Raw genomic sequence first — 16,985 nt, forward strand, 5'->3', positions numbered from 1 at the left:
TTCAGGGTATTTTAACTGACAGATATGAAAGTGGGGTACAGCGGCATTCTCCTGTCTCTTTGTAGGTTTTAGTCAAAGGAAGGTTTCACATTCTGGAAATGTGTCTTCATGCCGTTATCACATTGTGAAACTTACTTTATATAAAGTTTAACACTCGTGTAAGCTAGGATGTCCATTCGGGTCAATTACCAGACTTTATGTTCAGCCTCATATTGCTTTGTAGAACTTTGTTCAAGTTTGGAAAACCTTTTGTATAAAATCATCGCCTTCAGTGTTATTCATACGGCTTCTCCTCCACGCAGCTTTTTGTAGTAATAGGAGGATTTATCTTTGGTTAAAGGCTTTGAGGGTGGCAGTCAAGTATTTTTCATTACAATAAAACTCAGGAGGTTTGATTTAAATAATCAACCCCTATTAAATGAATAACTGCAATGTAAATAGGAAGTATTAATGCACTGAAATGAGGCTCCACTTGCAAACCAGCCGTAACAGCTCAGAATCATTTTTAGCCAAATGTGCGGGTGGATTTTACACAACAAAAGCTGTGGAGGAGGATTTGTTTCCACTTTTCAAAGTTTATAAGAAGTCTTCGCTGTCTGATCAGCGCCTCTGATGTTCATCCATTTCGTTGCCCCAGCCCATCGAACGGCGGCCAGGACTGCCCAGGAGTAAACTACGAGTACCAGTTGTGCAATACAGACGACTGCCCCAGGCACTTTGAAGATTTCAGAGCTCAGCAGTGCCAGCTCCGCAACTCCCACTTTGAATTCCAAAATGCCAAACACCACTGGCTGCCCTACGAGCATCCTGATGGTAAGCCAGAAAAATGTCAACAGATTGTTTTGCTCAGGCCCGAGGCTGCTTTGCTGCTTCTTTTATGCCCCAAAAAGAACAATGAAAGCAGACGAGGGCAGGAGATCTGAACTCAGACACAGCTGAAAAACATATACTGAAGACAGGAACGCAGCCAGCCATTCACCACGCTGGCCACACTCTTTTGTGCAAAGGGAATGTTTGCAGTTGTGTCCTCTGTCATGTCTTTCTTTTATATTCTCTCCGTTCTGGTTTTTCCCTTCCTTGTTTAGTCTTCCATCTCTCTGCTGGGATGAACAATTTAAACCCGTTCAACCTTCAAGCTTTCCCTCTAAGCAAAAGTAATGGATCACCTGTGGAATTACAAAGCTCTGGGCAGGGGTTTGGAAAGTCAGTGATGTAGAAAATAAGTAGGAAGCATACTGAGAAACTGCAAGAAGGTGAGAAATTAAAATGGGATCATGGCCTTCAGTGGAAGGCAGAGAGCTTTTTATGATGTCTGCAGTGCGAATGCCAGTCAGGTGTGAGCGGAAATGTTTTCATGCATGTTCATGTTGTTATTTATGTTCACATTTTGTCTGATTTCTTTTTTTAAATACATTTTTAAAAAGAAAAAAACAATATTGACCGATTTTAAAAATATGAATTAATAATTTAAAAAAGACCAGTTGCAACATATTTTTGGAGATGTATTTTCTTTTTTTGGAAGTGCAGTAGTTTTGCATTTGAGCGAACAAGAACTGATCACCACACTGCAGATGACCAATTTCGACAGCTTGCCTTTGAAAGCTAAATGGATTAAAAAGGAAAGGACAGAAGCATTCAGATGTTTTCCCGTTTTTTTCAGAGCCTCCAGGTTATTTTGTTTTCCTTTTTGTTATTTTTCTTATAAAGGGACAGTGCTCATCATGTAAATGTGCCAGACTGAGCCACAAAGGCAAATTTGCTTTGGCAGTCAGAGGAAGTTGATGGCTCATCCAAACATTAAAAGAAAACCTTCACACAAAAGCACCTGAGCACAGTTAAAAGCCTCAAAACGCAAAGAAACAGAAATAAAACATGAACACATACGGACGATTACTAAAACAATGATTTTAAGACATAACTCAGAGGTATCATATTCCTCATGTCTGCGTGCATATTAATACAGGTATTTATGCTCAGTAAGAAAAGACTGACTTTCCAGATTTCCAAAAGCAGCTTTTGTAATTTTTACTTTACAGTCCAGTTTAGAAAATAATAATTTTCTTTACTGAAGTCATTGAGCACAGAGGGCTGAAACTGTGAAATGTTAAAATGTAACAGTGATGTTGTAAATGTAACTACCTGATATTTTCAAAGTCTGCTTGTAGACTTTTTACTATTGATTGTAATGAGGTAGACGGGGTGTTGATGAGTGTTAATGTGTTCTAAAATTCAAGGCGATCATTGTAATCACTGCAACACAAACAATAAATAATAAACTGGTGACAGTTTGCAAAGCAGGAAAATCAGAAATACACATAGAATGTGTTTCGCAATTTTGTTACCATACCAGCATGTTTGGCTCATGCAGTCTATTATCAGAATTTATCCATCCAAGCTTTTCCAACTCCACTGATTTTTCTTAACTGTTTAGCTAGAGCCTATCCCAGACTTCACAGGAAGCAGGAAGCACCCTGAGCATCCTTTGACCGCTTAAATAAAACAAACACAATAAATTGATGGGTGTTTTTTTTTTTTCTCTGTCTAAGGAACGTTTAGACAGTTTAAAAATATATGAACTCACTTGGCTTCAGTTTGTTATGCTAATCTAAGAATTCATCGTCCTGCAGCAAACAGGAGATGCCACTTGTATTGCCAGTCCAAGGAGACAGAAGATGTGGCATACATGAAGGTACTGGTGCATGATGGGACACGATGTTCTTACAAGGACGCCTACAGCATCTGTGTGCGTGGAGAGTGTGTGGTAAGGGTGTATTTAAACTACATCAAACTACATTTCTACAAGCTGTGTGTGCTCGTCAGCCACGTAAGCAGCTGCAGACTGCTGGACTTCTTAAAGCTTTGCACAAATTCCTTTAATTACACAGAGTTAATGGAAGTAAACCAGCGTCGGGTTCACTGTGATTGAATCCAGAGTATGCACTCACTGCTGTGAAGGAAGAAGGCAGCTTCATTATGATGTTTATATCCAGTACTGCTAATTTGTTCTGAGACGTTATTTAAAGAAGAGTCTAAGTGTTTTTCTGTTTGAAGGCATTTTTCTGTGAAGTTTCTGCCTTTTTCACTCTGGTTTTTAGTTCAGTTGACATTTGTGAGAGCAGCATGGCAAATTATAAGCAAACAGTTTCCTCTAAGTATGTTTATTACTGAAACTGAAGATGATGAGATTTCTTGTGTCACATTTTGGTGCTTTAGGAGCTCGATGGATATAAAGTTTTTTTTGGCTCATAGTCAAAACTTGACACCTTTTAGCAAAGAATAAAAATCTAACGAGGAATTGGAAGAGATTCCCTCGATCTGCCTAATTATCCAGGTGTGGTCATGATTTTAAATGCTGACCTAACTCGTCTTCCACCTCCAACAGCAGTCAGCTAACATCAGCTCATGTCCAGTCAGCGCTGATAAACCCACAGCTAATGAATCCGTTACGTAACATTTGCCAGGTCCGCTTATTGTCAGACACACTGTGAAAGTAACGGTTCACGCCCTCGGCCAAAAAACAGTCGGGGTTCATCTGTGTTGTTGTTTTCTTGGTCTCCAGAAAGTTGGCTGTGACAGAGAAATTGGCTCTAGCAAAGTTGAGGACAGATGTGGGGTTTGTGGTGGAGACAATTCTCACTGCCGCACCGTCAAAGGAACCTTCACCCGGACGCCGAAGAAAGCTGGTAAGAACTCGGAGCTAACACAAATCATCTTAAACAGGATTATTGTTCGTTTGTTGTTGTGTTTTATTTACTTTCGTCACATGAATGATTTATTTAATTGCGTTTTTCTTCATTCATGCAGCTAGTCACTTTTATTTTAAACATTAAGTTATAAACGATAAACTGAAATCTCCATTTGGTGTATTCTTTATTGAAGTCTCCACAAACATGCTGGGGACAAATATAGAATACAGATGGTCATTAACAGTACATCACAGTATTTTTGCTGTATTTTCATGGTCTTCTCATAAGCAGAGTAGAGACTTTCCCCCCATTATAGCACAGGGTTTTCATAAGGCTGTTGGGATACTGTTTTCTGTATTGTCACATTCAACACCAGAAACCCATTAGTTCATGCTTTAGTTCTTTCAGACTTTTTCATCCTGCATTTGGCATTCAACCCAATTACACCCCCCTGTTTACTGTTTGTGTGTGAACGATCTACCGTTTCTTTAAAAATCTATAAAAACTATAGTTTTTATACAGAAACAGAAATAAGGTGGTGCACTTTGGCATGTTTAAAATCAGTTTGAACTGTTGAAATGTTGCATGTTGGCACTATTCTCACGTCTGTTAAAGCAGAAGAATTCTATTCTATTCTATTCGACAGTCGCCTAAAGGCGCTTCATATTGTAAGGTAGACCCTACAATAATAGATACAGAGAAAAACCCAACAATCATATGACCCCCTATGAGCAAGCACTTTGGCGACAGTGGGAAGGAAAAACTCCCTTTTAACAGGAAGAAACCTCCAGCAGGCCCAGGCTCAGGGAGGGGCGGGGCCATCTGCTGCGACCAGCACAAGAAGGCTCAAGATTTGGGAGATTCTTGAGGGATGCTGTCACCTTAATATGACCTAAGGTTATATTAATGTGGGTTGCAAGCTTTACTAGCTTCGAATGTAAACAATCAACAATCCATTTGTAAGTAAGTGTAAGTTAGCACTTTGTGCCATTACCCCTGCCCGGCAGGTCACATGACTTCGTGGAATCCCGGTACATGGCTGTCATTCAAGAGCAAGCCGAGCTGCTCGATTCTAGGATGAGAAAAGTACTGTTTACTTGACTTCCTGTGTAATGTGACACCTTCTGAAATCCTCACTTTATATTCATGATAACTGAATATGAATAACTTCACTCTGCATAAGTGTATACACTGTGGGTTAAATGTGAGCAGTAAATGCTTTATACCAGAGCGTACAGTCAGCATGAAATGTGGACTTTGAAAGGTCTCAGCTGCCCTTGTAACTGTTATGAGAGCATGCACTCCTTTAACTACTGATTTAATAAGCAAAGTAGCAAGCACTTAAAAATAGATCTTGATTAGCCGACCGGATACAGGTCATTATCAGTATGCCACACTTGGTTATCCCATTTTAGTTTCTAGTGTCTCTATTTATCCTTTTTAGAATATTGTTTAAAAAACACATTTAATATCTGAAACCCGACCCAGTTAACCCAAAAACGTGCTGACCACTTTGTGGCAAACAGATAAAGAGCCTGTCGCAGAACGAGGAAACATTTCCGGTATTCCACTTTTCAGACTTGTGTGGTAAGCCACTGAAATGCAGCCGGACTCAAATGAGGAATCTGACCACTTATAATTTCCAGTAATTGATATGGAATCATGTGAGAGCTGGTAGCTGACTCTGCTGTGCAGTCATACGGCTGAAAACTGCTGCAAATATCTCTCCTCAGCCAAAAATTGATTTGTTCTATTTGTAGGAGGTGGATGTAAACAGAAACCAGGGTGTTTGAAAAGGATTTTATCCAGATAACAATCACCTCACGCTGGCAGTAATGATAGTAATGAAGTGTTTCCTCAAACGCAAACACAACAGACAAATTCTGATGTAAGCAGGTTTAGACGTGGCAGTGAAATCTGAACTTATCTGGGATCAAACATATCGATGCCACAGCTTGTTATTTTTACTCAAAATCACTAGCTTTATCAATATTTGGATACATATTGATATAAACTATATTGATGCTTTTTATTTGCTTAGTCATTGGACACAGCTATGAAGTTTATATGCGTCTTCCACAAAGGTCATCTGTGTAATAGCAAAGAGAAGAGGAGATGGGTAGAAACTATATTTGCATTTATAGAGTTTCAGTAAAAACAGCCCTGTTGGAACACATGAAAAAAACAGCATAAAGATGAGAGGTTTCCATAAATGCCAAACTAAAATTCAAGTGTGGTTAAAAAAAATATGGAAAATTCCTTAATTTTGTATTGTACTTCTAAGGATTTTATTCATTTATTTTTTACTGTGAATATAATGCAGATTTACATTAAATTGTAATGGTGTTAGGAAATTATGGCCACCTTCTGCTGTATCTTTGTCATTTTTCCTTGCAGCCATTAAAAGGCTTTACAGGGCCGGTACAGGGTGACACGCAGCTGTGCAGCTGCTTCAGCCGTCACTCTGAACAGTCCGGTTCTTGTGAATTAAAAGAGAAATAATCATGTCCTTCCTTCTACTTGTTAATATTGTTCTTTCATTTTTTAAATACATTTGTAAATTCACCGACAGCCATTTAGCCAAACCACTTTTCATGATGTCTTCAAAAATCCACCCTTGTTTTCGGCTCCATCAGTTATGGTTGGATTTCATTGAAGTGCGAGCCTCGATGTGATGGCTTCATCAAATCGTTTAAGAATGAACTTTAATATAACTGTGATCATTCGTCTTTGTTTCCTCACATCTCTCTCTCCCAGTTAACCACTCACCTTTTTTAACAGGGAAACAGTTAAGCAAGAGAGCCCAAAAAGAAACCGCTGTGTCCGAAAACACTATATGCAAGTATCCAGTGTTACTGAATCCCTTCGCGCCTCCTTTGCTAGTATTTCCTGCCCAGCTTGTAGTACAGATGGATGCTTAACACTGTAGAGACCCAGAGACTCGAGTGACATAAGCTGCTGTTTCTTCTGTTCCCTGTTACTAAGTGTCTTTATAGAGCTGACTCAGCGTTTGTAGATGTCACAGGCTCGACATACATCTATAAAACTCTTTAGAAAAAGTTATGTTTCATGATATTAGTGGTATTGTATTATTTAACAGCCTAACAAACTAACTTTAGCGTCCTAGCCCAGATAAACAATGCCACATTAAACAAAGCTGCAGATCTTTGAAGGCAGTCTGAATACAGCTGGCCATCTCCAATGATTCATTGACCCATAACAAACCTGGTTCAGTCTAATGACCCGCTTCCAAAGGGTCATTTTAGATAACCAGCTTGTGTGCAGTGTATCAGTCTGCACACGCTCTTTTATTGGATTGTGTCTTCTGGCTGAGAAATTGGATTTCATTAGACGACGATCTCTTGGAAGCAAGCGATCTTTTCCAAAACTTGGAATGCAGACCATGTAAAAATGCCTCTCCGCTACCTGCTGTAACCCTGCGTTAGCTGCACCTCAGTGTACAGTTGCATTTATAATCAGCTCAGCCGCACCAATGTGTGTGCGCCAGGACACCCAGAGTGTTTGGCCTGTCTGTCAAATCTAAAAGTGAGTAATTACAGCTGCAGTCTCTCCTGTGAGTGGCGGATGCCGCCGTGCCGGCAAACGTAGCTTGCTTTCTCATCCAGCGACAATTCCTCTGGTTCCTCCTATGCTCATTAAATACGTCTCTGTAGGTGATGTTGTTGCTGTTAGACAGTGAATAGGAGAGGAGGGGACATGTGATACTGACTAACTGATTTATTTCATTCCAAAGGGAAGACGAGAGGCGCCTTTTCTTTGCCCAAAGGAGCTCGAAATGTGTTTGTAAATGAAACAGAGGACTCTCGAAATGTACTTGGTGAGTCACGGTAGGTTTGTAGGAGGCAGACATCCCTGACAGACAACTTTGCTGGTCTGTAGTTTGAAAAGCCTTTTACTCCTTCCTTATTGAAACACGGCCGAAGGCTCTCTTCATATACATCCTGTTTGCACAGAGCCAGTATGAACAGAAATAAAGGGAGATGCACTTCCTTTTAGAGACTTTCTCATTTGATAACCAAATACACAGACATGAGTAAACCTTCAGGGCCTGTTTCAATAGAACCTTTTTACATTGAGGAGGAAAGCCAACCAAGCATTTTCTTCCTTCTTTAACTTCTTCAAACATCCTTGTAGAGCAAAGTGAACAAAATGTCTGGAACATGCGGGATGTCAGCCTCTGCAAACCGAACAGATTATCCTTGTATCTGCTTAACGTACCATTTCTGTCTTATCTTTCCTAACCCCCCCGTCCTGCTTCTGCTGCTGCTGATGCTGCAAACTTGGCAAAGGTTACCTTAAGATGTTTCTCATTCCTCCTGGAGCTAGACATGTGATCATCCAAGAACATGAGGCCTCCCCTCACATTCTTGGTAAGTGTGATTTTCAGAGATGAACACATGTATGAAATCAAAAAACCTCTTTGCCATCCTCCTCATGTTTCCTCAGAAGACTGATGGGAAGATATTCTGTGAAATCATAGATTTTGCATAATTCATTTCTTGTCACCTCCCAGGCTGAGGAAAATGAATCTTCTCATTTGCATTCATTATTAATCGGCCTCTTAGAGTCTGCTTAGATGAGCGTGTTCTTTCTTTTCTGCGAAATAGGACTAGTTTTTCTTTATTTAGTTGAATTTCCAGTAACAACCAAGGACATGTAGAATGAATCAGCCATGTTCACGAATGAATCATAAAGATGTGGCTTGTTATAGGATAGATTTATTCATAAATGGTTAAAATAACCTCCACAGTATCGTCCAAAGAACGTGTTAAACACAGATGGGATTATGTAGTTATTCTTAGTGCAAGCTAAATACAATAAATACCTGAATTCAATTTAAAGGTCATGTCCTTGTGCACCTTTGGGCTGCTTCCTGCGCTGCTACTATTTTTAGAAGTTCTGTGTGTCTGTGATTTCATCCTGGAGCTCAAACCTGAGCAAAGACAAACATCAACTTCTGTCGCCCCAACTCTGATGTCAAGAACAACCCAACAACACAAAAGCAGACGTAAGGTGAAGTCCGTCAGGAGTGCAACCAGCAGGAAACACAATCATCCCTCACCACACAGTGTAGTCGCTGGGTTTGATTCCCTGCAACTTTGTCCTTTTAAGAAAATAACATTTAGAAAATCTCACAAAGAACAAAAAAAGGGAAATGTTTGTCCCACTGGAGGAGACCCTTTGTGTATTCTAGACACACAAATGTGAGTGATAAGAATCTGACAAGCTGGCAGTTTGCTAATAATAGCAACTTTAATGAAAACAGTGAAGAACTTTATGATTACATGTCAAATTATACTCTTTAATCCTCCTGCAATACGCATCTGTCAGTCGAATGATCACATAATGTGTCAACTTTGTCTGATGGAGTAGATGGATCGATCCTTGGTTTTAAAGACTCCCTGGTGTCTTCGTATTGAAAGGTCAATTTAGTGTAAGTGAAAAAAAGCACGATTTCTGCCTTTAAAATGCCAGTTAGTCAAGTCTGATGTTGGGTCTGGTAGAACAGTTAGTGATAGTGATGACTAAACCAAAGGATCCTGTTCCTGAGTCAGAGTCAGATTTTAAGTCAGAGTTTAAGTGCAGCTAGAAGACAGTAAATATGCCAAAAATGAACAAGAAAACGACCTCAAAGTGGTTAAAAAAGGCTCCAAATGTCAGTATTTGTAGTCTAACTCAAGTACAAGTAGACTGACAGTGGAGGAAGTCAACTGATCTCACACTAACATAAAAATATTAAGAGTTACACTCTTAAAAAAATAAAGGAAAAAACTGAAAGTAGAGAATAAACTTGAAAGTTCATAAAACACATCATAAAAGCAGAAACAATATTTTCCTCTTTTTAAAAGGAGCAAAAACCACCTGCTCAGTAAAAAGAGTGGGAGGAGGAGAGGATGATTTATTTAGTGCCCGCCAGGTGATACCGGTCAGCATCGCTCTCCTTAGCCATGGGCACTATTTTCTCAATGAGCTCTTTGAGGTTAATATTTACACTGGCAATTATTTAACTGAATGTTGTGAAACCTGTAAAAGAAGACAAAGAAGATGAATGCAAGCACAAAAACACCAAAACAAACAGCAACAACACTTTTGTGTGGAATGAAAAGGTGATAGAAATTATAGAAATAATTTGTGCACGTCTTTAAAAAGAGCCTGGCTGATATTTGTACAGCTTGTGTCCAAAAATATTAAAATGTACACAAAATTAGAACTTTTCTCTCAGGATTAGTCTGGACCTGAAATAGTGAGATTGGATCCAACAGTAAGTCTCTAGATCTTCATGCGTCATGTAAACCTGAGGTTCCAGTGACTGAGCGCTCACAAAAGGTGACACAGATTGAATGGCTGCTGTCCAAACTCCAGGCTGACTAGAAGCAGAAGCTCTTTGCTCAGCACAGGACGACGCTGTTTGACACCGACACTACTAAAGGGCCCTAAACAGACATAGAAGATATGCTAAAACACTGAGTCTGAAAGCTAGTATAATATTACTGTTACCATCTGGGAAAGATGAAGCACTATGGTGTGCATGTTTAATTCAGTCTGTCCAACCTCATAAGTACACGCTGGAAAATTGGCTGAAATTTCAGTGACTTTTGAAACAGCTCCCTATTCATACGGCACCTCGATGGCCAAGGTTCAGCAGCGGGGTAGTAGTCCAGTCAAAATGCAACTTGATTGCAAGCGTGTTTTATTCTACTGAATGGAACAAGTAAGAAAAATGAAAAAACTGCATTGAAAATGGACTCTGTGTTATTAGAGTTATTGAACGGTGTGTCGTAGAGCCTATGCTTGGCTTAGATGTGAGGGTCGGAGAATTTTGTGCACCTCTCTACCAAACAAAAGAATCACTGGTTTTAATTAAGGTTATGAAGCAAGACAGAGTACTTAAGGATGGAAGGAGAAGATGTAAGATGTGAAGATAGAGGAGTCTGAATATGCGGGGTCAACCATCCAACGCAAAGGACAGTGCTCAAGAGAGATGAAGAGGAGAGTGCAGGGCAGGCTGGACCGGGTGAAGAGATGCTGCTGAGACCCACGATGACGGACGGTTTGGAGATGATGGCACTGAGAAAAAACAGGTGGCTGAGCTGGAGATGCTCGGACAGAACAGGATTATAAATATCAGGGGGACGGTTCACATTGAAGATGAAGCTGCAGAGCAGGAGGAAAACCACAGAAAGACGTTCATGGATGCAGGGAAGGAGGACGCAGAGGGTTGGAGTGACGGAGGAGGATGTTGGAGATGCAGCCGAAACAAGATGATGTGATCCAAATGAGCGATTTCACATACTTACTTTAAAGTTCTGTGAACTTTTTCATTTGCCTGCTGGTATAAACCACTAATAGTAGTGTTTTTAAATTAATTATTGGATGTTTGACAATAATGGTGCACTTCAATCAAAATGGCACAGCTGAAACCAGCAGGGACTACGTTCCCTGTTTGAATAGGATGCAGAGCTGATGAGTGGTTGGAGACTGCATTGTTAAAAACTGTTGTAAAGCAGACGGGTACTGCAGTGGATCTTAAATGCTTTTTAAAAGCATAAAGTAAAACTTGAGCAGCAGAAAGAAAGAAATGATCTGCAACCTCGTGTTAGCATCTTTTACTTGTGTTGCATTTTCCCCACTCGATGCATTTAAATGCATTTATATGTATTTAAAGCATCTGATTAACGTGCCAGTTTTTATTTTTGTCCTCACAAGTTTTATTAAACTATGAGTTTGGCAGTTTGTTTTGCGCAGAATGAAGAATAGTTCAGACTTGCTTTTGTTCAGGCACAGTCTTTTTCCGAGTGACTGCTCTGAGAGTGTGTTTTCTTTCTCTTTGAATAATTCTGATCTTTTGTCATCTAGAAAGTAAAGCTATTTCAAGTTTGTCAGCAGCTTATAACAAGTGACTGATTACAGCAATCAAGAACCAGGCGACGGGGCATTACATCCTCAACGGCAAAGGAGAGGAGGTCAAGTCCAGAAGCTTCATCGACTTAGGCGCTGAGTGGCATTACATCATTGAGGGCGACGTGGAGACGCTGCAGACAGACGGCCCTCTGCACGACCCCGTGGTGGTGCTGGTAATAACACTTCCTTATCTATCGCACTCATATATGAATTCATTCAGAAGGCTATTTACTTGATAATGAGCATTAAAACAGGTCATCCCTCCTGCCCAAGTCTCCCAAAATCCATTTTATCACTTATTGTCTACGGCTATCTGTTAGATTTTAATTAATGAAAATCATTAGTGTTATTTAAATGCAGCATATGAGAATGTCTCCAAAGGAAGAGGCTTATCTCTAAGATAAAATACTACTTGAGGTAAATTGGAAAGTGTCAGTCCCTTCAGTTGTTTTAGACACATTTGCATTTGTTGGAAAGATTTTAATATGTGTACAGTATTAAGCTGTTCCCTTCTTTTATCGCTGCGCCTCTCTGTGATCAGAGCGTAGAGACATCCGTAAAACACAACAAGACCTAGCAGAGGCTGTCACGGTGCACCAAAACAAAACGAGTTAACGTTGTTTTCGTCCCCAGAGTTAAATTTAAATGACTTTTCAAAGTCCAGTGTTACCGTTCTTAAAAGGCTACCAGTTATGTAATGTTACCTGATCAGAAAAAGAAGTTAACAGGAGTTTTGTGCTACCAGTATGTGGAGGACACACACATACTGGTAGCATCACCTCCACCAGCCAGCTCATCTATGTATCTTGGACTGATAGCTTTAGCTGAACTCAGTGCTACCTATCGCCATTTTGGGGCAGCAGCAGATGCACTCGGTTTCACCAAACACAGTTTGCAGTTCACTCTGCTGTCGAGCTGACACTAGCACAGAGCTATCTGCCAAGAAACACAAGAACAACAGAAAATAATGCATTAGGTTGTTTGTTTGTTGTTGCTGTCTTTATGTGAACAAAAGGAAGCAGAAAAATGTATTACTCAAAATGCAAAAATTACACTTTTGTTTGCAAAGTAGTCTGAGTACTACTACTATAGTAAAGTAACAACTGTATTTTGTAGCTCCTAACCTCAACAGGTGCAATGACACTAAAGAGGGCTTTAAAAGAGGACCGTTATTATTCAGGTTTAGACAGTTTTGAAAATCATGGGTACAGTATGAGTACAGCTCTCATGTAAATCATTTAAAACCAGCGGCAAAATCTTCCAATCAAAACCAAAACTAACAGGCAGCTGATTCACAGCACATATTTGTGGTCTCATGATGGTTTTCCTTGGAGCAGCTCTCTGGGCTTGTGGATTTCTCCTGCTGAGAAGTGAGTGAGTTACTGTGAGGTGCATCAATCAAACCTGGTACAGATCAAAGAAAACGTGAACTTGACTAAATCTGCCAGTGAAGGAAAGACCTGATCTCCATCATTTAGTTTACTCTCAGCCAAATACAACATGACTGAAACTCGGTTATTAAACTTGAACGACTCCACAATGACAGGTTTGTAGTCTCATATTGGTTCGTCTGCTGCTCAGACAAGCCATGATAATTATGTGATTGGGAGGACAAATTATAAGGATCTGTCACATGAAATGATTCATTTGGAAGACATTTTTAGAACATCAGGACTCAACGGAGAGAAACCAGTGACTGCAGAAAACGCAGGCGATCTCAAACCCCCGAAAAGTGAAGCCAGACCATCTCTATCGCCCCCTGGTGTCTGACTGCAGTATAAGTCATAACCCTGCCCCCTCCCTGTTAGCGGATAGGACAGGGTCAACCTGAAACAAAAAGTCTCCACAAATAAATTTTTCCCAAAGATTCTTTCTGCCATTATTAACAGTTCTCGTCACTCTGGGTTGGGTTTGAGGGGTCACCTTTGTCATAGGCTTGATTTTAATTGCTGACTCGATGCTGTGAAGTTGTGGTGCAGCGTTATTATGACAGCTTTGGCAGCCGCAGCTGCTGAGAAGGAGGTTCAGCATTTAGTTTCCAAAACCATGACCGACTGAGGCATCCACACACTTTTGCTTTTATCCAATCATTGGTCCAAACACCATGCTTTCTAAGATAGATATATATATGTGAAAGGTGTATGTAGTCTGTGCTATGTCAGTTATGGGTTCATGGACTGGATTCATGAGACCTCAGGTTTAATATTTTGTTGCAGTTTTAGTCGTTTCTCTGTTTTTTCTTTTCACACCAGACTTTATTTGGTTGAGAGGCTGGAGCTGTTCAATTGTCAGCTAAAACTAAAGCGAGATAGCGTTCTCTGATAGCGTGGGGACATTTCTGAGACATGAATGCAGTCTTCAGTTTTAATATATTCAAACTGTAATAAATCATAATAAACATACTGTTTCTCTGTGGCAATAAAGGCCTGCAGTTCAATAATGCATTTCCTTGAATAAGCAGATGAAAATATATACAGGAAAATTAGATGGGTTCTCTAGAGTCTGGAGAGTGTAATGTCCACAGTTTCATCAGGAAGTGGCTTTTTCACTGGGCAAATATTTAAAAGGTCTCTTGAAATGAGCCACGAATAGTGAAAAAAATCATTTTTAATGGTACAAATATTCATGTTAGACAAGGACTTACAGCATACTTTAGTACACATCTAAGTGGTTCACGTTAGTGGTGCACAGTCAGTGATTAATCGAGCTTCAAATACATGACAAACACCATAGAGGTTGAAGACAGTTCTTCCCAGTAAAGTTTTTGTGCGTGCAGCTTGATGGAAATACATCAAAGTCTCACATTTCGATAAGAGACAAATTTTACATAAAATTTATGAAAGCCATCCAGAAGCATTTCCATATTCAGTGCACCTTTTTTGACTCTTTAACGTCAGATTATTGCATTTATCTCGTGATTATCACCCTGTTATGCTCACAAGCCAGTGAAATACAGCACAATAAGCAGTGTGAATGAGCTAGTTTTTACCACTTTATTCTTCCTGTGCCAGATCAGTGTATAAAAATGATTTTCTCAACAATACAGCAGCTATAATCATCAGATGCGCCCTCTCCTTCCCCAGATGCTTTGCCTGTTGTTATGAAAATGCGATGAATATCCAGCAGAATATTTTACATGCAGCTCATGAGCAAGTAGGAATAATTTGTAACTCTGCTTACACGATAGAATGGACTGACAGTTAATGCACTTTTACATGTCAGCGCTCATGTTTACTGCACACATGTTGCTCCTGTTAGCGATGCTCGAGCAGCAGAAGAACCACCGTGTTTCACAGACTTCATGTGTGTTTTAGATCCTGAATGCTGCCCCTTGTTTTTATGGGGTTTTTTCAAGCTTACTGGCTGTTTGCATCTCGTGGTGATTAATCTGAGGTTCATGAAGTCTTCAATTCATCATTCACAAAGGAATACATGTATCTGTGACCCCAGGGCCATTGTTTACTCTCTGTTCATTTAGGGTTTTTTTCATCATCCTTTGGATTTGTGCCGCTCAGTCAACCAGATTTTCTTCTGTATTTTTAACTCTGATAGTAGATACTTGTTCATCCAGCTCCAAATCAACTCCAAGCTGCATGTGATGGCTTTGGTGAAACTTTAAAATTCAAATGCCATGGATACAGTCAGGCCCGTGAGAATTTGGACGTTATTTATTTATTATTTTTCCTCCGTAATGGTCTACTAGGCCACGGGTGTCAAACTCCAGTCTTCGAGGGCCGGTGTCCTCAAACTTTTCCATGTGTCTCTGCTGCAGCACACCTGAATAACATTAGCAGGTTATTAGCAAGACTCTGTATAGTGCATGCTGAGGTGGCAGTTCAGCCGCTTGATTCATTTTACAGCAGCTCAAGAGTGAAATAACGTGGTGCAATAAAAGTACTTTTAGCAGTACACTTTTCCAAACACTTACATTTATTTAAATTTACTTGAGTGGGGTTAGGGGTTGCCACCTCAGCATGCAGTCAAGTTCTATAGCAGGGGTGGGGAACTCCAGGCCTCCAGGGCCGGTGTCCTGCAGGGTTTAGATGTGTCCTTGATCCATCACAGCTGATTTAAATGGTTAAATGACCTCCTCAACATGTCCTGAAGTTCTCCAGCGGTCTGGTGATGAACTCATCATTTGATTCAGGTGTGTTGACCCAGGGTGAGCTCTGAAACCTGCAGGACACCGGCTGCAGAGGACTGGACTTTGATGCTTGTGTGTGTCTCGCTCCCTTCAGTTTTGTGTTCAGTAACTGAGAATCTGCTGGGTTCAGATCAGGTGTTTTTAAAAATATTCCATGTCTTTACCTTTAGAATCTATTGAGTGACTTTTGCATTTACGTCAGATTATTATCCATTAGCCTTGTGAAGCTCCGTCTGATGACTTTTGCAGTGCTTGGCTCAATCTGCGCAGAGAGCATACAGTATCTCTGTACCCTTCACACTTCATCCTGCTACTTCTGTCAGCAGTCACATCATCAATAAACACTAGTGACCTGCTCCTACTGGCAGCCATACGTGCCCATGCTGTAACTTGGCCTCATTTACATCAGGCATCGACACATCTTTGGACCTCATACAGTTTTCAGTGAACAGCAAACAAACATAAATTTAATGCTTGGAATCAACTTCATATCTCATGTCTGCTTAATATGAATAACAAGGGAACAGCTCGTTAGGAAGCCTGTGAAACTGGTTTTCAGTCAGCTGCTCAGATATTTTAAGCCTCTGGAACTGTGGAGGACTATAAAAAATAGCTGTAATTCTTAAACAGTTATTGCAATACTTTTGATAAACCTGCTAAATTAATGACTATGCCATAACTGATTTATTTAAATCCACTGTGGTGATTTACAGAAGTGGAATTACAATTCTTTGAATGCGGGTGCTTTTGTTTTTTTTGGGGGGGGGTTAGTCGAGCTAACACTTGGCACTTTAATCTCACTTTGATTGGAAATTGAATGCCTAAAGGACCTGGTGACCATGCGGACAACTATTCTCACAACTGTGTGTCTGAATGACATTGAAACAAAACAAACCCCGTGCACACAGATCAATGGAGAAATGTTTTTTCCAGCATCAGAAAAGGGTAACGCTGACTCTCAGTCATCCCAAAAGACATGAAGAGAACTGAAGTAGTGCATAAAATTGAGTCAGTATCCTGAAGACCAGACTTGAACTGCCTATTAGGACAGTTTTACAGCCAGTCCCACTGTCCCCTGCTGCAGGACTCAAACCGTCTCATTCAAAATGCTCCCACAGGTCGAAAAACAGTCAGAGTTACTAATGAGACCATATCCAGCAGCGAGGAGGAAAAAATGCAAAATTAGATTGAGAATAGCTGTTTTACATTCATCACTTATAACCTGGACGTTT

The 16,985-nt window shown here is 40.2% G+C and overlaps 1 protein-coding gene across 1 annotated transcript in view; it reads left to right on the plus strand.

Moving 5' to 3' along the window:
* The window catches only part of adamts3 (ADAM metallopeptidase with thrombospondin type 1 motif, 3), a 184,556-nt gene that overhangs the window by 144,822 nt on the left and 22,749 nt on the right, over window positions 1-16,985 (plus strand). Inside the window, exons 16-20 of the mRNA XM_031756603.2 lie at window positions 638-813; window positions 2,628-2,761; window positions 3,560-3,683; window positions 7,997-8,077; window positions 11,619-11,782. Of these exons, the coding sequence (XP_031612463.2) occupies window positions 638-813; window positions 2,628-2,761; window positions 3,560-3,683; window positions 7,997-8,077; window positions 11,619-11,782 (679 nt within the window). The remainder of the gene's footprint in view (window positions 1-637; window positions 814-2,627; window positions 2,762-3,559; window positions 3,684-7,996; window positions 8,078-11,618; window positions 11,783-16,985) is intronic.

Source organism: Oreochromis aureus, linkage group 12 (assembly GCF_013358895.1).
Source record: "Oreochromis aureus strain Israel breed Guangdong linkage group 12, ZZ_aureus, whole genome shotgun sequence".
Classification (NCBI taxonomy): domain Eukaryota; kingdom Metazoa; phylum Chordata; class Actinopteri; order Cichliformes; family Cichlidae; genus Oreochromis; species Oreochromis aureus.